At 41.7% G+C, this 23,760-nt stretch overlaps 1 protein-coding gene across 1 annotated transcript in view; it reads right to left on the minus strand.

Moving 5' to 3' along the window:
- rngtt (RNA guanylyltransferase and 5'-phosphatase) overlaps nucleotides 1–23,760 on the minus strand; it is a 66,684-nt gene that overhangs the window by 26,153 nt on the left and 16,771 nt on the right. Inside the window, exons 9-11 of the mRNA XM_035617939.2 lie at nucleotides 21,119–21,254; nucleotides 18,125–18,196; nucleotides 11,197–11,361 (exon numbers count right to left, since the gene is read on the minus strand). Coding sequence (XP_035473832.2) covers nucleotides 11,197–11,361; nucleotides 18,125–18,196; nucleotides 21,119–21,254 — 373 coding nt within the window. The remainder of the gene's footprint in view (nucleotides 1–11,196; nucleotides 11,362–18,124; nucleotides 18,197–21,118; nucleotides 21,255–23,760) is intronic.

The following is a 23,760-nucleotide window of genomic DNA, read 5'->3' on the forward strand; positions in this document are numbered from 1 at the left end:
ATGTAAATGTCATGAAATAAACATGTAATACAATCACACACACACGACTCATGCAGCGAAATAACATTCAAGGATTTGCGATGCCATGAATAAATAAAACTATTTTTGAAATGCAAACATTGAGCTCTACAGACACAGTGACAAATGTAAAAGACCACACTCTTTTTTTACATTGATCATTGAATTCATTTCCAATAGGACAGAAACTAGTGAGGCCTTTATTCATCAGCTATTTCAACAATTGTCATCATTATTAAATGATTATCCGTTTGGACTATGAGATAACAGTGCCCATCAGGAGTTTCCAAGAACTCCAAATGTATTATTCTCGTTATTATTATAAGTAAGTCAATTGATTGGATGACTACTTCCGCTCCGGTCAGATCACTGATAGTGAAGTAGTGGGACGCGGCTCACAGATTTGATGACTTGAAGCAATGTGAAGCGGTGAAAGCATTACAGAGATTACAGATGTGCAAACACAACTTGTCAGCTGAGAGAAAGAAGCAAATCAATCCAGGACAGTTACAGTCCCTGATGACACCAATCTGTTCCCGTTGGTTTGTGGCCATTTCACTGAATTTAGGTCTTGATCTTTTCCGACTCAACTACAAAGACACAAGTTGGAGTGAAACTTTTGACGAAGGGTACGGACATTTATTTAGCCTCCAGGCAAATTCATGTGAGGGCTTTGTTAATTGTTATTTCTACAATTACTGTGATAAGAGTAATGGAGTTATATGTTGTAAAGACGGGCTTGTCCTGTTTGAAAATATCAGACCGTGTTGCTTTTTTTTAATGTTTTGCCAATGCAAAAGCTCCCCATGTGCGGAAAATGAATAGTACCGAACTTGACCTTCACTTTCAATGACCATTCACTGGAGTGGATAATAATGGATTGTATGGGCTGCATAACAATCGCTCGACTAGAATACAAAGTAAGCGGGGAATGAGTAATGGAATGTAGAATTTGTTTTCTCCTCACTTCTAGTTGAAGGACAGGGCCGAGGTGACAACAAACCAGGAGACGGCTGTGGTCTACTTTAAAATGGATGAACGTCACCACCATAACAAAAAAAGGGGAGATGCACCTTGAATAAAATCAAATCATAGAGCTGTTCCGCAGGGCAGACAGATGCAGGCGGTAAAGCAACATGAAGGCAACGCCAACAAACATGGAGGAGAGTGACTGTAGGAAATCGGACCAGAAAACTGTACTTTGAAATTTATGCTGCAAGGCCGGTTCATACAACAGACTCCAACTCTTCTACCGGCTACGCAGGAATAATGGCAAAGGGTAGGTAGGGAGTTGACGGATGAGAGCAACAGCCGCACAGTCGAGTGCTCAAAACAAACCCCAAACTCAAGATGCTGCAAGGGGCTCTTGCTGCCCTGCGGCACACCATATGGCAAATAATCACAGAGATGGAAGAAGAGCATGGCTGCTGCTGCTGCTAATTCCATTTGCAAAGACGCGGCGTCAATTTACACGGTCGAGAAAACGTTTAAGTAAACAGTAATGATATGTATAATTAACTGAAAATGGAATTACCTCCATCTGGATATGAGATTCTGTTGTTGACACTGCCCTGGCACATAACAGTTAAAAAGTAGAAAATTGGTCGCAGGTTCAAAGTTAAGTCTAGACCTTGGAACAGCAGTTGACGAAGCAATCTCCCCTAAAGACCATTGTTATTATTGTGTTAGTATCTAGATTAAAATAAATTAGATCGTATGATATGACGTAAAGCTCCAGAACAGCTACTACATGGACAGTGAGGAAACGCTGGTACCTCAACTTTAAAGTCAACATGAAAAGAAATCTGCTGACAAGGATCATTAGATCCGATTAAAAGACTCCAAATACAGCTTATAGTGAGATTGTTTGGTTGGTAGTTTTTGCTTTAGTTGTTCACGCTTGGAAACGATTAAAAAAATATGTCTTGCACCTCAAGTGCAAACGGCACAATGCAACAAGCCCTCCTTAACAAAGCACTACCGTTGCCCGAGATTTTTTCCGTCGCACACCTGGGCCGGTACGATAAACCATCTAAAAGCCTTAGGATCTGCCCGCCGTCTGTTCCTGCTCATTGCTCAGAGGGGAGATTTAGCTGCGGGGGCTGGATCAAAGGCGGAGAGAGGCTGGATTGATATTCCAGTCAGACCACGGGGCTGTTGCTGGAGGCTCCTATCAAGCCCTAATGTGGACGGCCCTCTGAAGCCAGTTCCCCATTAACCGAAAAGCCCACGTCAGAGTGTGCGGACGGGGGGAGCTGCCAAACCGCTGGCTGGCCCGGAGTCAAAAGAGGTTACACAGTTTGGAGGGATTGAAACGTCTTAAGTTTTACACGATTCGTTTGTGATGACATGGAAGAAGAGGAACGGAGGCATTAACACTTGGAGATTAAATCAATACGACACGGCATAAAACTAGAACAGGTCCAGGAGGATGAAAACTAATGCGGCATAGCATGAAATTGAACAGTGGTATAACAAATACCTGGAGTTGTAGCAGGTAACAGGTCGATTTCAATGGTGCAATGTGAAATTCAGTTTCATGTTAATTTATTTATAGTCTGTTGCTTCTACAGTATTATACATATCATTATATTAATGCCTGTCAGAGAGATGCTGGGTGAAATCATCAAATTTATCTTTGTAAAGGCAGAATTTATGGCCGGGCTCTAATTAAATTACATTTCGATCTGGTGATAAAACAAAATAAAAATGTAATTGATTTTTAAAGGTGTGCCTTAGAAACTGGCCACTATATCGTCATTGATCATGAAGCAATGTTGCAAAAGATTTAATTTGAACATTAATTGTTTTTTCTTTAATAGATTTCACAAAGTGGGCGGGGTGGCTCAGTGCATAGAGCAGGCACACATATACATGGAGGTGTATGCCTCGACGCAGAGGTCCAGGGTTCATATCCGACTTGTGACGATTTCCTGCATGTCTTCCCCCCACCTCTCTCCCCTTTTTCACCGAGCTGTTCTGTCAAATTAAAGGCGGAAAAAGACCCAAAAAATAATCTTTAAAAATGAATAAATAAATAAATAAACTTCACAAAAAAGTTGTAAACTTCAATCACAGAACAAGATCAATCAGGTTTTTTGGTCTTGGCAAATCAAGAAATGGTGGCACTGGGAATTAAAGCTTTTACACACTGGTGGTGTGATGAATGAGAAAACAAAAGTCTGTCTGAGATAAGCTGTAGCTTAAACTACGAATGTATCTATGAACAGTGACTGGCTGATGCCTTCATTGGTAATGCGAATGCTCAGAAAAACCGAACTCCTTTAGAAAAGAGAATTATGATTATTTCTTGACACATATTATTTGCATAGTGTTTGAAAGTGCTCGAGACAAAAAAAATCTTGATTCATAAATTAGGCAGACGACAAAGGCAAATTTTGTTTTTAAAAGTAGGGTAAACACAAAGTAATATTTTAAGTACAGCACCCTTTTACTTCGTATGTCAGCTGCCGCAGTAGGAGGGGAATCACCACAGACACGGGCAGATTGTTTTGCTTTATTAAAGCATCAGACAACGGAGACAAAGCCGACAGAGACCAGGGGTCTCGCTCTTCCCATCTCCAGACAGCTGCCAAAGGTGTGAGGTCAGTCAGCAACGAGGAACCTTGTTAGACTGACAGCAGTCGGCTAATGAGACATGCTTTGCCACTACAAACTATAGTGACGAGAAATGAAGGACTCTGACTCATCACGGGTCTGGGTACGAGGTCGAGGAGAGGACACCGACAAAGAGTCAAGGATTGTTACCGTTACAGACGCAACACGTCAACTTCACCTCGGCTACACAACACGGCACCAAACAATATCACTGACACATTGTCTGCACAAGGCGTGTTCTATATAAGTAGCACACAGGATCATGTGTTTAGTCAAGTCATTATGCAAGTACAGCAGGTGGAAAAAATATAGAAAAAAACATTAAGAACACACTCCAGGTCAAAGCCAAACTTGTAAATTGTGTGTGAAACTTGTTGAGAATGATAAGCGATGTGAAATACAGATGTGTTTCAGTTTTGGGAGTTAAATTATGTAATGGAAATTGTGTAGCTCTCTGTGGAGTTTCAAAAAAGCCTTAAAATGGGAAATAATTCGCTTAAATATGTAAAAAATAAATAATTAAGGACTATAATTTAGATCTCTGTTACTTATTTTGTTTCTTTCATATTGCCAATATTCTTATTTTATGCATTGTATAGGATAGGCAAAAATAAGCCTTGGGCTTCAGCCTATTCATTTTTCGGTTGTTGATTGTATGAGATATATTTTGTGAAATGGACGTGTATCATAATGTGTTTGTCAATTGCATATTCGCACAAATTATCATGCCTTGTTCACTATAATGTAAACCGAAATAAACTAGTCATTATTGTGTGTAGATGCAAGAGAAATCTTGGGTGTCAGCACTGCTCAGGGTGCAGAAATTAACGGGAGAGAATAGGGAAGAGAAAAAATATATACGTGCAATGTGAAAGAAATGAGAAAAAAAATATTATTTTAGTTATTGTGTTGGAGGGCTGAGACATCGTCATCGACCGGTGCACGCCCGTGCTAAAGCTAGGGCCGCCGCCCGTGACACTCATCCCGTTTCCAGGGGAGAAATGACGCACAGCGGCACTGCCGAGCGCCGCCGTGCGTCTGCGGCCGCCACCGCCCACACATTCAGATACAGACAGCAGACAGTCAGTCAGTCAGCATGAAGAGGTAACAACCAGGGTCAAACAGGAAGGGTTGAGCACACTGAGGGCGGGCAGGGGAGGCAGTGAAAGGCGGGATCGACGCAACGATCCGGAGAACATCCGGAGAACAAAAGAAACCTGTTAACCCGACCCAGGGGACGCATGTTCCTTTCCTTGAGTACATCAACTCAGAGCCTGCGAGGCACGAGCGGGGCAGGCGAGCAGAACAAAGACGAGGACCCTCTACACTCCATACTGCCGCGCATTCACTCTTTCCCTCTCTCCAGTGAGTCTGACCTTTATGGTATAGATGCGCCGTGCATCATCAGATGTTGCATAATGTCGTGGAGGCTTTGGAGAAACTTTTTTTTTTTTTTTCAAAATCTCAAAGCAACGAGGTAACAAAGATTAGTCATCGAGTCCATGTCGTGTGTTCTTCCAAGAAGCACAAGCCCTTACACAACAGTCGACATGTTTCCCTCGGTGAGTGGGTGCAACAGCACAGAGAAAGAGGAGGGAGGATGCAGGTGATGAAGAGCAGCTTGATTTTGAACTTAAATGTGTAGGACTGGCGTGTCACTGAGGCCAAAAGGGTGCAGGCCGAATTCATAAATTAAGTGGGACGTGCGGTCAAGATTTGAGATTTTGACTGTCGGCGCCAAAAGATCCCACATTCTTTCTGTTAAAGAAATATAATGCAGCAAAGGTTCACAGGCCAGTGAGGCAGATTTTAACTCCACTAGTTCAGCCATCATCCACAAAAGACTCATAACAACACTGTGAAGTGACTGAAACGCCGATTTAACACAGGTTACGCTCAAAGCAGCGGGACTGGCATCAACTCAGGTACGAAGCTCAAATTCGGCCGAATATCAAAGCTTGATTCTTTACTTTGTTAAAGCACCGGACAACAGAGACGAAGCCGACGGAGACTAGGGGTCTCGCTCTTTCCATCTCCAGACAGCTGGAGACTCGACAGCGGAGAGAGGTGTGAGGTCAGTCAGCAACAAGGAACCTGCGGACTGACAGCACTCGGCTAACGAGACATGCTGTTAGGTAGGGAGGAGTTCTTTCTTCCTTCTGGCTCTGTAAGGACTCTGACTCATCATGGGTATGGGTATAACATCAAAAGGGACGACAAGATGACATTTACATCGAATCAAGGCCTGTTACGGATGACTGAGCACACTGGAGAGGAACACGAGTCAGGAGAAAGGGGGGGAAAAAAAAAAGAATCTTCACAAAGTCATCACACTTAGGCCTTTGGCTGCTGGTTGGTCCGCAACACACGAGGAAATGCTTTTGTTTGATGAAGTGTGATGACGATGGTGAACCATGCCATTATATGCAACCGACTTTTCCCGGTGGAAACATTTTGATTTTCCACTTATCTAAACACTTGCACAAGGAAAAAGTTCTTAGTTTATCTCTGGAATGAATTTCAGCAGATAACTCATGATGAGGTGTTGGTTTTGCGGCACTGATTCGGCAAAAATCGGGATAGTTATCGTCGGTTTAGTTATCTTGTGCAGTTACATTGACGGCAGACAAATATACCAACAATAAGCCTGACACTTGAATGTCTCTTAATGAGCTGCAACCTGACCAGAAGGATTGGCATGCAATCAAGAATTATCTAGGAAACAACTGATCAGAAAACTGAAATCAGAAAACCTAAATCTGAAAATGTCTGGATAATATATCAGAAAATCAATGAAAGAGTAGAAGTCGACCATGAGGGATAATAAAACAGGCAATATGTTAGAAAACCTTAAAAATGAACAAAGGCTAATACAATCCATATGACACAAGACCCTAAAAATGAAGCTGAATTTTTTTTACAAAAGTTCTATTGTTTCACATCCGTGCATAAAAATATATATTGTGTGCAGCCTTTTGGTCACTGAACGTTCATTTTGTTGCATGAGGTCCAAAGACAGCAGTCAGTGTGTGTGTGTGTATATATATATATATATATATATATATATATATATATATACACACACACACACACACACACACACACACACACACACACACATATATTCATATATGCGTATATACATACATATTCTTATATAAGTATATATATCCATACATATATGTATGGATATATATACATACATACATATATATATACATACGCACATTAAACAGCACTTTCAAAGTTGAACTGCAAAGTGGCAATTCCCAGTGCGAGAGATAAAATCTCCCCCACCAAACAAATCAAGTGCTACAATGCCCATCACTTACTTATTTTATAGAGCATTGGCCCTAAAAATCTATTCACTTCACTATTTATATTCTCAAAAAAGTCAATTCTCTCGCCCGTTTAGTATTCAGCGCCTACACTGAACTTTAATCTCCACCGCTGCGATTAGGTTTCGAGCTCCATGAAAAGACTGCAATCTTTAAAAAGTATCCAGATAATGACATTTCAGGTCTATATCCAAATTCAATCTGAAAAAATTTAAAAAGTTATTTCAACACAAAACTTCTCTGAGGTGAGAGAACTCATTCTCTCACCTGGAGTCTTCATCACCACAGTTCAACACTCTCTGGACTCTGGGGAGTCGGCGAGTGACGTCCTGAGGTCAACTGGAGATATCGATCGCGTGACGTGGGGGGAACTTTATTCAGTTTATGCCCTAATCTCCTTACAGATATGATAACGAGCGAGGGATATTAAACATTCTGTGAAGGACAAAGACAAATTAACACCATCTAATAACCCACTTTTTAAATGTCAACATTACAAAACTGTGACTTTATTAAATCTGGATACATTACGAGTCATATTTAATTTCGGTATTTTGTGCAAATGTTAGACAGAGAATAAATGTCCCAAAATATATTTCTAGAACTGAAATGACAATCTAAAGCTATTTCAAAAGGTTTCCTCTTTTGGAGCAGGAGTATCTTAGTATGAAAAAATAATTTGCGGACGCAACATTCAGATGGATAATATAATTAATCTAGACAATATTGTTGCAAACAAAGGCAGAAGTTCATCCTATGCACCTTATATATTATAATAAGGGTCAACCTTTATTGTCTGGGCAACTAAAAACATGCGACTAGAACTGCAGCTAGAAATTATCGTCATTATCAACCAACTAATAATAGTTTTGACAATAATTGATTGATCTACAAATCATTGCAGCTCGACATGCAAATGCACTGGGGGTCCAGTTCCCAGGTGAACGAAATTAGTTTAGTAAAATTTAAAACTAGAACGATTTTTGATCTGTTAGGGCCACTTTCTATGGAAATTGCTTGTCAATCATATACTCAATCTCATAATGCTGGACGGAATATGAATTTCTACATTTTGCCAAATTGACAATTTCCATCTTGCATTCAGTGAGCAAGAAAATAATCAGGAATCTCATTCTTGAGTGACTCCTAATTCCCCGAAAGGGATATACAGATCTCGGGCCAAATGCACTCTCTCGCCAACTTCCCCGTCAGAGAGAAATCCCATCTCTGTATATTGAGAATGCTAAGCTTTTCAACACTGTATATATTTAATGTGCTGTGTCAGCGAGCCCCATCCACAAATTATATTACATCTATTATACAAGTGCATTACATTGAGAAAACAAACTAATCTCATTGCTGGCACATCAGTCAGCTGATACAAGAGCTTTTTTTGACAGCCATTGCCTGGATTTTTATTGTTGTTCTTGTTTTCTTTATTTGTGGGGCACTTTGAAATGGCTTTTTGAAAGTTCCCATATAGCTAAAGTAATTATTACTTACGTCATTATGGCCAGTGTAGCGCTGCATGTGCACTGCAGGATTTGTAGGCGCAGGCATCATTCAGTACACAATAAAACCAAGGGAACAGGATTTCATGAACAGCGTTACTGTGACATACTGCAACGAGCCTGGGTGTTGCCAAGGATGTCAGGCAATGATTGGATTTTGATTAAATGAGTAGTGGAAGGTTTAAAAAATACAAGAGACTTTATTATATGCATTTCCTTTTTATGTATGCATTCACTGTGATTAAAGTGCTATGCAAAGGTTTGAGCAGGAGCTGGTTTCCCCGATCACTGTAGCAGCTTTATTCCACAGCAGTGGACAGAGATATGACAAGAATGAATGTAACAACAAAGGACGAGGAGACAAATTGTAGGGCTACAGTGACCTTTGCCAGGTCACCATTGTAAATGAGAAGCTGTTCTCAATTGGTCTTACCTGGTAAAATAAAGGTCAAATTAAAAAAATTAAATCTAAATACTGGCACGCCCGGGGAAATGGTTGTCATGGCTGCCATCAGCTTGTTTTGATTAATTGCTTTTCATTTTGGCAACGAAGAACAAAACTGAACAAAAACAACAAAGATTTATACCTTTCTGCAGCTCCTCATAAAAAAAAACTCATGAGAAATATTTTGTTTTCTATGTTGATATTTGACATGAATGTGGCCTGAACAATCTGTGCCACAAAGAAATATGTAGGAACAGAAATACATATTTCTTTGGTACATTTGTTTATATGTAGGTATTTAAAATCTTCCATACATTTCTGCAAGTACTGAAGAACCTGGTTCACATCACATGTTTGCCTAACAAATCCACCACCTAAAGTAGAATCTCTTGCAGATAAAGTACATATGCTACATGCACAAGAGGAAAATTCAAAAATAAATCATCTGGTTGTCCCAAAGCACAAATGCTGTCATACAAAAGGGGGTCTTTGTAAGATAATTGGAAAAGTGGAGGAAGCAAAAAAAAAAAAAAAAAAGGAAGAATAAATGAACCCAATTGGTGGGGAAATGGCGACATGAATGTGTAAAGTGTCAGAGATGAAAAACAGCAGCCTAGCAACAGACAAAAGCCATCATACAAAATCCAGCCTGTGACTGAAATATCCCCAGAAGGAATGTCTGCTCCGATATGCCATGCGGCGGAGGTCTGCGCTGCGATGAATTAATGAGACGGATTCCGATTTCCCCCCCTCTTTTTAAAAGTCCCATGCAACAGAGATACGACTGTACCGGGAGCAGATGGCCACCGGACAACACAATAGAGCAGTCAAGACACCAGACACAGTTCCAGTGACTTCATTCCGAGAGTATCTTCATCAACAGGAACCCCCAAAGAGTGGGGGGGGGGGGTCGCTTATAAAGGTTTCTAGAGGAGTGGGTAGCACAGGGTTAGATCAGAGATAACCAAACCATTCATGCCGGGAAAAGTACAAAAACACCCAGATATCGGTGTTGGCAGAGGAAGACGAGAAATGTCTTACACCCCCACCAAATACTTTGATCATGTGTGAATGTGCAGCGCCAACGTTTCTGACTGATCTTGGCCCGAGCAGAACATCACATCAATGCGCTCTGACCTCCCACGGACCCGATATTAGGGCACAAGTGCAGGCCTTATAGGAGGGCGGAACAAGCTATTCAGAGGATAAAGAGCTCCGCAGTGCGATAAGCTGGGCCGTGATAAACATATGTATGTTCCCATGTTGAATGAAATAGTCAAGAAAATGTGACTATATTAATAACAAGGAAAAAGCATTTTACACTTGGTGGTGTTATGGAGCAAATTACAGCGAAGCCAGGAGCTGAACAGAGTCCAATAAAATCTATGAAATCATGACCTTTTCTGTTCTTACAAGCTCACACACAACGGAGACTTACTTACATAAGCAGCGTATTGAAAGGCTTTACTCCACCGCCATCTGTTCACGCGAATCAAAGGAAGAGGCAATAATTTTCAACTGAAGCAAAATACACAGAAAAGGCACTGACAGCGGAGATTCACGGTCAACCCTCAATACATGTGTTTGACCAACCAATGCAATCCAGTAGACTGAGACTGTTCCTGTTCCAAGGCCACCAGAAGTACAGTATTTACCACAAAGCGAAGACTTCTGAAGGGGCCAGGAGCAACAGTTGGAACCGGTTCCTCTATATAGTTTCTGAGAAGGTTCCTGGGAGGAAAAATCTTGGTTTTGAGGGCCCAAGTCCAACAAGAATACACTCTAAACTTTTGCTCAACATTCACACCCTAGTGTTTTTACATCCCAGAATGCATCTGGAGGGACATGGTCCAACCTTTCCAAATGGCCCTTTTCCACCAACATGGATCGGGCTCCGCTCGGGCTTCTATTTCGCGGCAAACTTTGAACCATTCCCAGCGCTTTGACCAAATAAAAGACTGGTTCGGAATGGCCAGCACAAGTGTATTTCAGCTGCTCTTGCTCTAGACCCCCTCCTGGGACAAATTTGTCTCGGAAGACCCTCTAAAGAACTGTTGCCCTGGAAAACACAATGTCCAGGTAGGTAACTGGGACATTATTGACTCACGAATTTCCTTTGTAGATACAATTTTGTTTTTCGTCTGTATTTGTATAATACTGTGTGAAAAGCAGAAAGAGTGTATTGACTGGGTATCTCACCTGTGGAAGGAAATGGAGGGTGGTGAAAAAGGAAGAAGAAAAAAAAATAAGCCTTTGTTCATGTTACCTTTCGTGACGCATGGATGTCAAAGAAGGGCTTATTCCGGACACTGAAAGGTTCCTTGGTTTTGTCAATCTGTCCGATCTTCATCTTTTCCATCCGTGGAGAAATTATCTCCTTTTCGATGCATAGCAGCCTGATATTGAAATCACACTGGCCCACAGGCTGTCCCTGAAACACACAGGAAAACAAAATCAATCATTTATCTATATACCTATGAAAGTAACTCATTCAGACATGCATGCATACGCAAATAATCAATTTATTTGATTTAACTAGCACCATTGGCATACATAATAAACTCTGTCTTTTAAGCATCTGCATGCAACTCTCATTTATAGCTGCACCATAGGTGAGCAGTAGAGTAGGAAATGCTAAACAAGACCTTGGCAACAGTTGAGCATATGGGAATATCAGCACACAGTACAGTGGAATCGCTTTTTCTTTGTCACTATGACAACGGCTTCCATCCATGATCATTGGGCAGCCATAAACACGATGAGCACAGCGACCGGAGGCATCGCTGCCTCTCAAACAGACCGGGGCCACTAAGGCAGAGCAAAAGGTGCCACGGAGCCCGTCTGGCGGAACCCCTCAGACTGTGGCACAGACGACAAAATACAACAACAATACTTCCGTTTCATCAGCCTGGCTAATAATAAAGACGCTTGGAGGAAAATTAGGGCAGCCAAACATAAACATGACCACTTTTAACTGTTGCAGAGGAGTTGTGATGAAACCACCCTGGTACAGCATGGTCAAACTAAAGTGACCCACAGGGTTTCACTTTTTTCAGCAGAAAAAAGAAAGAAAGACCACTCTGAAAGAATAAGAAAAAACTGATGAAGTGAGTTCTGAAACTGTGCCACATGGACTCAACAATTTGACATTTAATATTTCTCACAACTCTGATGAGAGAAGAAAATGAGCTCAAGCTCAGCAAACAAGCTGACATTTCTTTATTGCCAAGACAGTGGGGAAATATTTTCTACGCTACCTCGACACACTGAGTAGAAAAGCTAATTTAAAAATGCCTTCACACATTCATTCTGCCTAGCAACCTGTGTTGCTGGCAGCCACAGAACATTTTCAACACCTCTGCTGAGTTGTTCAGCAACAGTTTTGACAAATATGATAAATTATGACATATCTGACATCCCTAACTCTAATATTTCATTACAAATGGGAAAACAGCATAGAAAAATTTGCATTTATTTTCGTCAGTCTATGGGAAGGCTCCTATGGAGGCCCTCAGGGTCCAATTTTAGGACCCTTTTTTTTTCATTACTTGTGGACATTTTCTTTCCGATAATCATTGGCAACTCTTAAATTTCCTCTCATGTTATATTATTCCATCACCTATCCCACATAATGTTGCTTGTTTGTTTGTATGCTTTTACATGTTATGTTCACTGTGAAATATGGCTGCAACTAACTAACTTTGGTTGAATCTGCCAAATTTAAAAAATTAAATAATTTTAACTGTCGTGAAATAATGAAAATGAAGACAGAAAAAGAGCATCAAATCATCGAGGTAGAATCGGATAATAATTATTTAATAGTGAAAATAGTGTTGATCTTCTAAACAGCTCTACTGTAAACCTTTCCTCACCACTGTGTCTAACACAGGAAGGGGAACCACATGTAGACAGAATATTTTTATGTCTTTTACTCAGTATGTGTTGTTTTTACACTTTAAATGTAAAAAAAAAAAAGTGGTTTTACTCCGTTTTGTATTGTTCCAACACCGGGGGGTTATGGATCAATAAAAACCTCATCTGTATTGAGAGGCATCGAGCAGGAAGGTGGAACTCTGGGGGCATTTGTATTCTGCTCCTGTTACTGTTTTGTAAAGTCCACGTCTCCCCTCCAGAGCCCCTCTCTATGGAATTATTGGAAATGGGGGGGGGGCAGGAAAAGATTTCTGTTCAAAGTGAATGAGGAGGTGGATGACCAATAATGAGTTAAGATTAGATGCAATTACAAGACCGTGTACTGTCTTGTGAGTCATACAGACTGCAACAATGAGGAAAAAAATGACATCAGAGTATTCTTTTAAGATTGTAGTCTTTTGTGAGCAAGTATAATAAAAATCCTAATGAATGCATCTCCAAACAATTACTTTTCATATACAGTGGGGTCCAGACAACTTCCAAAAGCAGTTTGGAAAACCAGAACCCAACTATTATCCTACATACACAATTAAGACTACGGGTGGTGAGGGTGAATTCTGGGCTGCTTCATTTCAGCCCATTTGTCCATCATCTTAACCTATCTCACTACTGTGAAAATTGAGAGGTGAAACAAATAGTTGATCTGAAGGAAATTAATGTAAATCATTTTTGATAATCAGTTAGGCTTTTAGGCAATTTTAAAAGTACATTTTTGGGGGGGTTTCAGATTTTAACATCTGTTGATATGCTGCTTTTCTCTATTTTACATTATTGTGAACGGAAAATCTTTGGGTTTTGCATGATGAAGGCCATTTTTCACTATACTGACTATAAAAGACTCAAAAGTTGATTTATCAATGAAATTAGCCAATTAATCAAAGATTTAACGAATCAAACCATCAGAGAAACCATTACCAGAGACACCCATAAAGGATTTCTCCTGGTCAAGGATCCAATAAGTGTTGAACAGCACACTGACTGAAAGCCGACTACAAGACAGCAAGTCGTGTAGTATCAACGGCACAGCGACTACACGACTTTGAAAATTGTGCAGTGTGTTTGAGCCATGAGTAGGAAATTGTTCGCTAATGGATAACATAATTGAGCACTATGCCAAGACTGTGTCTCCGTGGCTTTGTTTCGAGAGTCCGCCTGACTCGTGTAATTCAGCTCCAACAACTCAATAAGCGCAAGCCATTAACTGCAAACAAGGTTGCAGGCGGACTAAAGTTCCATCTCTCGTTTCGGCATTACTGAGAGGGAGACTGCAGCAACTGCACTGCATTTTCTCCTGGAGCAACAGCTGGTATCATGCCCCACACATTCTGCACCATCTGTCAGCCGTGTCATCGAGGACAGAACGCGATGTAAGTGTGGATGATTCAAGGCGTGCGCGTAACTGTTCACCAGGGAAACACAGCAGATATGAGGCTTGTTGATCCAATATTAGTGGGGAATAAGGACTCTGTCTGCATCCCACCGTCGGGGTAAAGAAAACTTTTGTCACTTGTGGATTTAGAGCAGCCTATGGTCAGTATTCGTCCATCACTAATGGACACTCAAATAAGAAAAAACTAGAGACATTCTGTCCAACAAGACATAGTTCAGTGCATTACATAATGCACTTTACGGTTAAGATGAACACAGTGCACTAAGCATCTATATATAAAACCACATTAATTGTTAAACACGAGAGAGAGGGCTGCAGAATCAGGATTCTTCAGCACGACGCTAAAGGATCCGCTCAAGAATACAGTAACGACAGTAATCAATCAATTATCCAGCTGGCAGATTATCAGGTCCAATATTCAGCATTTTTACGATACGCAGTGGTTTTGTGTTGGAGTTTGTGTCATTACCTCTGTTTGTCTGTCTGTCTGTCTGTCTGTCTGTCTGTCTGTCTGTCTGTCTGTCTGTCGGCAGGATTACTCAGAAACTACAGAACTGATTTCCCTGAAATTGTGTGGAAGGGTGTGACACGACCCAAGGAAGAACCTCCTATATTTTGGAGCTGATCCAAGAATTTTCTTCTCTTACATGGCGGGACAGGGCGTTGGCCTTGTTGGAGGTAAACGCTCTCTGAGCAGCGTTCTAGTCCTAATTTTGACACCAAGATTTTAATTAACTTAAGATCTACCCCTGATGGGAATACTGTTGAAAGCTTGTGACCATTTTGAATAAATCAAAAAAGAAAAAAGAAAAAAAGATTAGTGTGTAACTCTCCTTGGGTTGTTGTTTTAAAGCTGTCTTGGGCTTAAATGTTATATAATCAGACATTCTGCTCGTGTGTTTGCATCACAGTACCACAAGCAACATTTTGACCCAATATCACAAGAAAATCTTTCTCAAAATAGAGTTTCAATCGAGGGGTCTTCAATTATTGAAGTATGCTGGTTACATTGTAATTGGGATGAGAAATGCCTTTATAAAAGAACAAGAGAAAAGAATTCCTCTATATTTTTCCTGTGGTGTGAAGCAGTCAGATCAATACATATACACAGAACCAAAATTTAAGGCTGTTCCAAAGAACAACGTTAATTGGAGTTTGTGCTGAGAAAAATCTAATTTTAAACCCAAATCCCATATAGTGTAAATATAGGAACAAATAGAAACATAGGAACCTGGCTGAAACTTTATGTATTCCATCGACTTTAAGAGCTCTCTCTCTCTCTAACTGGGTGACAGTTTGAGTCTAAAAATGTAGGCTGACAGGTCGTAGGCCACGATGTATGACGATAGTCTATCCAGTGGAGATGTAAGAGCCCCCGAGGCTTATCGTCTCTGCTCCTGTATGAGTCATTTCAATGCGGAGATGGGTTTACCTCTCCAGTTTCAAAATAAGATCACTACAGCAAGGTTTAAAGGGGCTGGAAGAAAATTTACAGAAAGAGGAAAATAACTTATTTGACAACATATATTTAGATATAGATATTCGTCATATTATTAATCCAATAACAGAGCGTGCATGGGGAATGACATTCCTCTGGTGAACTGAGCCAAATGAAGACGGTGGTGGGAGTGGCGAGGGTCCCCGCTTGACAACCACATACATTAGTATTCGACAGAAAATCCATTGCACAACACTAATTGTGTCCTGGACTGAATTTTCTGGCAATTTGGTTATGAAATTGAGAGCATTACTGCCGCCCCAGCCACGATTTATTATAATCATCCCCCATAATGACCATTTATTTTCTTAATCAGTGTCCAAATGTTCAGCCACATGCTCAACATGGAAATGAAGGTGGAGGCAGACGTCGTAATCGTGTCCCACCAGAGTGATTTAGGAGTAGATTAAATCAGCTGAGGTTAAAAGTCACTGTTGGCAACCGCGAGACACCAACAAATCCTTGGCGCCAGGAGAGCGGCAGCTCAAACTTTCGACGGTGCTCGATATGACGGGAAAGCGCAGGTGAAATATGGCTGCAGAGGAGCATCATCAGAGTAATGCAGCCCGGTGACTATTCATAGGGTGTAAAGCCCTGGAGAGCTACACACACTGTACCTGCAGACAAACTTCTCAGGCAGAAGTAAATGGATCTGATGTGCGAGAAACAGTCCATCCCTCCACAGACCTCCTTTCCGCTCATCTCTTCTCGCGACCAAAGTGAGATTTTCACTTTTTCACTATTCAAGGCCAGATGAGGAAAAATAACACGGTCAATCAAAGTGTCAAGACGTAGACAGTCAGTGACGTCAAGTGACTCATACCTCCACAGTTTTAGTTCAAGACGAGTTCAACAACAACTTGAAAATTAAATTGCCTTCTTTTTTTTTTTGTTACTTTGCAGAGAGAGAGAGAGAGCAGAAATAGAAACTCCATGTCTCCGGGTGGTAGTCAGGGTCAATGACGTTCTCTGTTGGGGAGAAACTGTTCACATCAGCACTCCCAACATAAAAAAAAAAACAACCCACTGTGGGTTGACCAAGAATAACAACGGCTCTGACAGAACTCATTTGTCTACATCGAAATCCATAGAACTAAGTTAGAGTCCGACCCTCAACACACGGCTGAACCAGCCATCATGGCAAAAAGGGCACACACTTCTCATTACGCTCTAATCGAAGGTCCTACCAGGATTGTGCTTTCGCCCGACTTTCCAAACAAGTGAGGTGTCACGTAAGGCCACGGGCCTGGCGGGCGGTGTCGTCTACCTCCTGCTGCATTTTCCCTCCTAAGTCTCGGTGCCAAGGAGCAGCCCACCGCAGATAATGGAGGAGGCTAATAATGGCCAGCGAGGATCAATACAACAGCGATTCAGTGATGGCTTGGATGCGGGGTTATACTGGGGGGAGTCATGTGGAGCTGCTAACCTTCGCACCATCTAACAAAGACGTTCCTCACACCGCTGGGGCCTTTATTGAGCCGCTTGCTTGTGTGATCCTCTGATCGATGGAGAGAAAAGGAGGCGACAGACAAACATAATGGCCGATGGGACCGCACCCCCTTCCCCTTCCCCTCCTCCCCCTCCCCTGCATCCCGAGGTATTCATCAAGTTTTTATAAGGAAGACGGCCGAGGCCTCGCTAAGGGCAAAGCGAGGACTAATTTGTCTCCGCGTCTGCCTGCTTGCCATTAGCAGCACGCAGATTAGTTGAAGGGGACAAATTAATTTACAGTTTGGGAGGAGTGTTAGCAGTTAACAGCCTTGTAATGTCGTCCTCGGGCTGTGCAAGAAAAATGGCAGAATAAAAATAACAACTGGAGAGGTATGCTATTACAAAAATAAAAAATGTTATACGCACAGAAGCACCAGGGCAATTATTACTGCACAGTCATACACCGATCATATGGTTCACTTCAACCCGATGAAATGACTCAGACCTATTAATATTAAAGGTTTGGATTAATATTTAATGATATTTCCTTTCCAGGTGATAGTTAAAAAAAAGGTCAGGGAAGTTCAAGAAAACCGGTTCCTGTGGTCGAAACTTTAAAAACTTTGGTTTCTAAAATATTCAGTGAATCTCACACACGGTTAAGACGCAGTGCTATGGTCAAGCTTTTCTGACGGGGCTGTGGGGTCGAGCAAAGTCGTGCTCTCCGCTCCATCATGGCAGAATGACAAAGCTCTGACGTCTACTGTGCAAATACTGCAGAGCGCTGGGGTGAGCGCTGCTCCGCTGCCGTGAAGGAACCCAAACGGATCTTACAGAGGCCGCCGTTTGCTTATTCCGTCCGAGATCTTGATCTGGCACATTTTCTGGGGGAGACAGGTCAAGGAAAATACAGCACAATCTCAAACGGCCGAGGCTACTCACGCTGAATTTGATGATGTCGTATATCAAATAACGGGGGACGGGCTGACCGTTCACCTTGTCGATGATCATCTCCTGCAGAGATAAAGACAAGAGCCGGGTCAGGAGGAGAGGGAGCGCAGAGAAAGGGAAACAGAGACACAGACACACACACACAGTAACTGAGATAAAGATTTATAATTGCGCGGAAGGTGTACGAGTCCCCAATCTGGTACTCTTTAACATCACAGCGAGTGGGAAATGGTGCCTGTGTGACAGTCGCCGTGCAGGATGGGACACTTGGGGCTGAACACTCTCTGAAGTGGATGTATGCTCAGAGAGGGAGATGCCTGCGGCAATGGGAATGATACGTATGTGTGTGTGTGTGTGTGTGGAAGGACATGAAGCAGAAATAGCACTGCACATCCATTATACAAGACCTTCAAATTGAGAGTCGGTGCAGAACACCCCGACGGACACATGATTAGTTTTCCGTTGCACAACCTGTGCGACGTCAACACCGCAGAGAGACGAGCGGGTCGACGGCACCGCTGCTGAAGTATTGTAAGTGAAAGTAGGGTCTTAACTCTAAAGATTAACCTGGTATGAATTTGGATTTGGGAGTGAAGCAACTAGAATTAGAAAACTATTATTAGAAAACCTCAATAAATATTAAGGAGACCAACTGCACTCTGACAGAAAGAGAAGGAGCAGCGCGTGACACAAGACTAAGCATTTTGAAAAACTACAGTTCAGGGTAGGGATGGACGAAAAAAAATGCTGCTATACATTTTTGTTGTATCGCGATAAACGATATATCGCAATATTTTTAAATCTCCTCTAAAGCACTTCATAAATACACAATTTAACCCTTTGACGCATCCAATCACACCAGTATGATAATTCTAGTCGTCCCTGCAACCTATGTCTGTATTAAAACATTCTTTAATCTTAATTATATTCACTGATGGTTTTTATTGGGACAATTTTAAACTTCAAAGCAAGTCTTCTACCTCGAATATATTCAAGATATCGCCCACCCCTAGTTCAGGGTCTGAAATACTCTCCCATCCATATGGGACAGTAATTTATCTCTCTACCGGACCTGTTACATTTAGATTACTGATGGTCCATCTGTGCTGGATGTTGGTAAGCTGCAGCTCTGTTCAGCTGAACAGGAAATAATAATAATTCAATTTTTTTTCTTCTTTTAAACCCCCACTTCCTAATTTGTTGGATTACATCTTTAAAGTGTGCCGCGTTAATACAGTATTTACAATTTTTATTATACAATATTTCTTTTAAAGCTGCACTGACCATAATCGGTTAGAATTTATAAAATGGCCAGACAAAAAGACATGTTCATTACAGTACCTTTCCGTCCTAAATCATAGATAAATAAATAAAGATGGACGACAGGTCTACAGCTCCTCCCACTGCGCAAAAATTAAGAAATAGATGGTGAGTGAATGGCAGCATGCTAGCATCAATCATGACGTTGAACATACATGTGTATAATAAGATTTGCTATGTACTTTGATTTATTAGTTTGTTTCACACGCCAACAGGGAGGAGGTGGAGTTTATGACCTGTACTGCCATCAGCCACCAGGGGGGCGATGCAGATGTTTTGGCTCTTTACATACCGTCTATGGGCTAAACCATATGGGCATCCATCCACATGAATATTGTTCTGTGCTTCTGAATCCTGGGGTCAGGTGTAAACATTGAACAGTCACAGTCAGACCGGTGGCGATAAGAAAGGGAGTGAATGGTATGCATGAACAGCAGAGGAGGAATGACATAATATATGAGGCTGCCATCGTTTATGTGTCTGGTTCTCTGAACTGTGGCACAGACAGGCAGCAGCAGAAAGCTGATGAATGCATCGACGTGACCAAAGGAAAGCGTCAGGAATTCAATCTACACCCGAGCATTCATCCGATATTGGACCACAAAGCTCATTGAGAACTGTACTTGCGAATTAGCATGTCAAGACAAAGACCAGAGCCTTTGGGCTGTGGATGAAACATATCAGACGACACAGCGAGGCCTCTGCAGGGGCTCACCGCAAACAAGACGAACACGGCGTCTCTGAACCGAGAGACAGAAGCATCAACAGATGAATAAACTTGAGTCAAAACAAACCTCGCGGCAATCTAGAATGCACATCCGCACCGCTCCTACAAAAAAGCATAAATAATACGCTGCAATTAGACGTCCTGCCCGAGTGAGGAAACTGAATTTGCCGCATCAATCAGCAGCCGCTCAGCCAACGACGAAGAAAAATCTATTTTAGATGAAAATTGCTGCGCTCCCGGAACAATAGCAGCAAAACAAAAATCAAATGACAGGCAACTTCATTTCTGTCATCGCTGCCAGCACTGGAATACCAAACACAACACGGTGCCAGACATTCACAACGATGAATGAACTCGGCCTGATTACGTGAAAATGCAGCCATTTCCTAGCGTGCAAAGGAAATGTGCACCTGCTGCTGCTGGGGGGGTTGGGAATCGGGTCCTGTGTGACCTGAACCGCACAAACATGCCGATAACAAAACCTAAGCCTGGTATTACAGGGTAAGGATAAGTCACCAATCCCCACCGTCGCTCGCCCCGGGGGAGCTCACCTCTGAGAGTTACAGCACAACACGGAGCGGAACAGAGAGAGGCAACGGCGACAGAAAAACTGTAAAACATTTCATTAGCCGTTTCTCCCAAGACCCGGGTGAATCGCGTTCCTCTCAGCCGACTTTGACGGGCTCTGCCGACAGACTGAAACGTTGCTCTTCTTTCACCTGAAGTTCGGAGACACTGATGTCAATTATCTGCAAGACCGAGCAGCAGGAGCAGAATGGTAATGTTGGAACAAAAGGTCGGAACTGGAGCGGACACGCAATACCAGTCAAGAGAGTAACAGGTTGGACTCACAGGATTTTCATCAGGTTTTTAAGAAAAAAACATCAACATGGCTCCACACGTGAAATTTCAAAAATTTTGGAAGAAAAATAGCTCACCCCGTCCAGTAGAGTATTCGATAGGTGGACACGTGGAGTCTTCCGTGCGGGAAACTCTAGATTTGCTATGTGGAAAATACTGTTGTCTCTGTCGATCATGAACACTTCATTTTTCCCATTGATCAACATCATGTACCTGCAGGCGGAGAAGAGGTGAAACGTTACACAGGTGGAATCACAGGGTAGAAAAGTTGAATTTGTGCTGAGTGTTTTGCATCAGATATTGAATGGATATTCATTTTCTCATATTTCTGCAGTCAGACAGTATGAACAGAGCTGGAGATGAGACAAACAAAAGGATTTAAAAGAATATTCTATGAACTGCAGCACATCAAAACTGTAATGTAGAAATTGGAAAAGTAATTTACATTGAGGTGGTGGTGATAATAGTCGCTTATTAAGAGCTTCAGGCATTGTAGCATTTACAAAACAAAAGAGCAGCCATTTGCTGCATGTCATTCTCCTTTCTCTCTTTTCCCACTTCTCTGTCTGACAGATTTATCAGAAAGTCAGATTTATTCATAAAGCGTATTGAAAAGAACATCAAGGGTTGAGCCAAAGTGCTTTACAATCATGCCAAAGAAAAAAAACAAACACAAGTATGGATAAAAATTAAGTAGAGCTATGACATTTTCCTTTGACATGTGGGAACGAAAATGTCCGCAAAAGTTGTGCCGGGACACGTTTTTTTCCCAAAACTTGTCCCACCGGCCCTCTGGTAAACTTTCCATAAAATGTCAGAGTGAAACCATGTGAGAAATGAGAATACAGCAGGAAAATATCAATACAGAATCTTGCACATCATTGCTGTACTACATTAACATTGCTCTGCTCATATTTCAATCCTCAACAACAACAACAACAACAACAGCAACAACCCGGCCTTCAATTTCCTTTTAATTAGTTTATTTGGAGGATTTGATATGTTAATCAAACTTTTAAAGCCGAAAATCGCTGTGAGCAAAGAAAAAAAACACTCTTGAGACCCGGGGCTCAACACAACAAAGCTCTCTGTGCATCTCTAATGTGCAAATTGGCAACGTGCAATTTAAATAAAACAACAAGGTGAAGGCGAGAGAGCTTTTATCGTGTGTGAGAGAGAGGAAGACGGATCCCCACAACAGATAGCCGTTAATTACGGCGTATTATCAAAGCGCCCACCTTTCCTTTTATCTAGCAGCACTTAGTAAAGACCTGTCATTGGAAACAGAACGCATTTTTGATCAGCGTCGCGCAATCGGGATTTTTTACCAGACACGTCTCTTAACTACAGCTGATGGATTAAAAAAAAATATACACAAATACTACCTGAACTTGTGAACCGTGTAAATGAAAGGGTTCTTCTGTTGAATTGTTCACAAAGTTTTATTTTCTCATCCAACAGTCCCCAGTTGCCTTTGCACCAACACAAAAAAAAACCCTTTCCTTCTTCAAATTGCATCAGCGGTTAGGTGATTTGTTTGCATGAGCATAAAGCTCAACTAATCCCTGCCAGCCCTTGCAGGTGAGATAAAAGAAGAAAAAAACCCTTCACAGCGTCTGCCACAAATGTAACTTCTGCAGGAAACACGTCGACCAAATAATGTACTGGAATTGGACATTTTGCCATAATTAGAAACACGAAAGCTATGAAGTCCACTTTTATAATGCATATATTAAAATCAAAGCAGATGCATGTTTTCCAAGTCATTATTGGTGGTGGTGTGAGGTACTGCACTAAGGCTACATCCATACCAAAGCGTTTTCTTTGTAAAACAGAATTATAAAACTGAAACCATCTCCATCCACACAAGCAATTTAGCTACGTATCATTAATAGTCCACGTCCATACCAACACACCTGAAAACATATATCACGTGACCCTTCACATACACAGGGCATGCGCTTGCCCGTGAAAACAGGAAGCAGGTCGTGTGCTCTGTTGCCGGTTGCTTACTTAGAAAAAATACTACGAACAAGAAATAACAATGGTAGAAAAGCAAGACGAGGTGATTTCTGTTCTTGGACCGACGACGACGTTGAATTGGTACTGAGAGTAAGTGTTTACAGCGTTTTGCCTTTTCCCCTGGTAGTCTAGTCTTGACAGCAGACGTAAACGTAGCAGCAGCGATGCGTTTTTAAAACTAAAATGTAGAAGTGTAGATGCAGCCTAAATGCGAGGGGATTTAAGTGCCATGTGATTCTGAATTGTTGCTGAAATTGATTGACGCTCAGGACAACAGCCTGCTCTCTGTTGTCGAAGACTCCTCGCCGACACCTTCTCCCACGCCTGTGGCATTTAACCGATGAATCGGACAGTGGATGTCCCTGTGCGCTGGTCGGAAACTGGTAGAATCTATAGTATTGGGAAAGGAGTTCAATTCGAGAGAAAGCATTGTCATTAGACCCCGAGTGCAGGATGAGTCAGTTGAAGCTGCGTCACAGGAAGAGAAAGGGGATTCTGAGCCAAATAAACTATGATATTTTTGTTGTAGTTTTACATATTTGGCAAATAACAGGAGATTCATGAGCAGTTCCCACACGGACAGATGATTTAAACGGGGACACTGTATTTTTCATTTCATGGGGCCTTAAAGAAGAGAAACTCCAAAGACAGGATAATGCTGGAAAATTACTTTTTCTTCCACCAGTGCACTCGACTG

This window comes from Scophthalmus maximus, chromosome 18 (genome assembly GCF_022379125.1).
Source record: "Scophthalmus maximus strain ysfricsl-2021 chromosome 18, ASM2237912v1, whole genome shotgun sequence".
NCBI classification, from domain to species: domain Eukaryota; kingdom Metazoa; phylum Chordata; class Actinopteri; order Pleuronectiformes; family Scophthalmidae; genus Scophthalmus; species Scophthalmus maximus.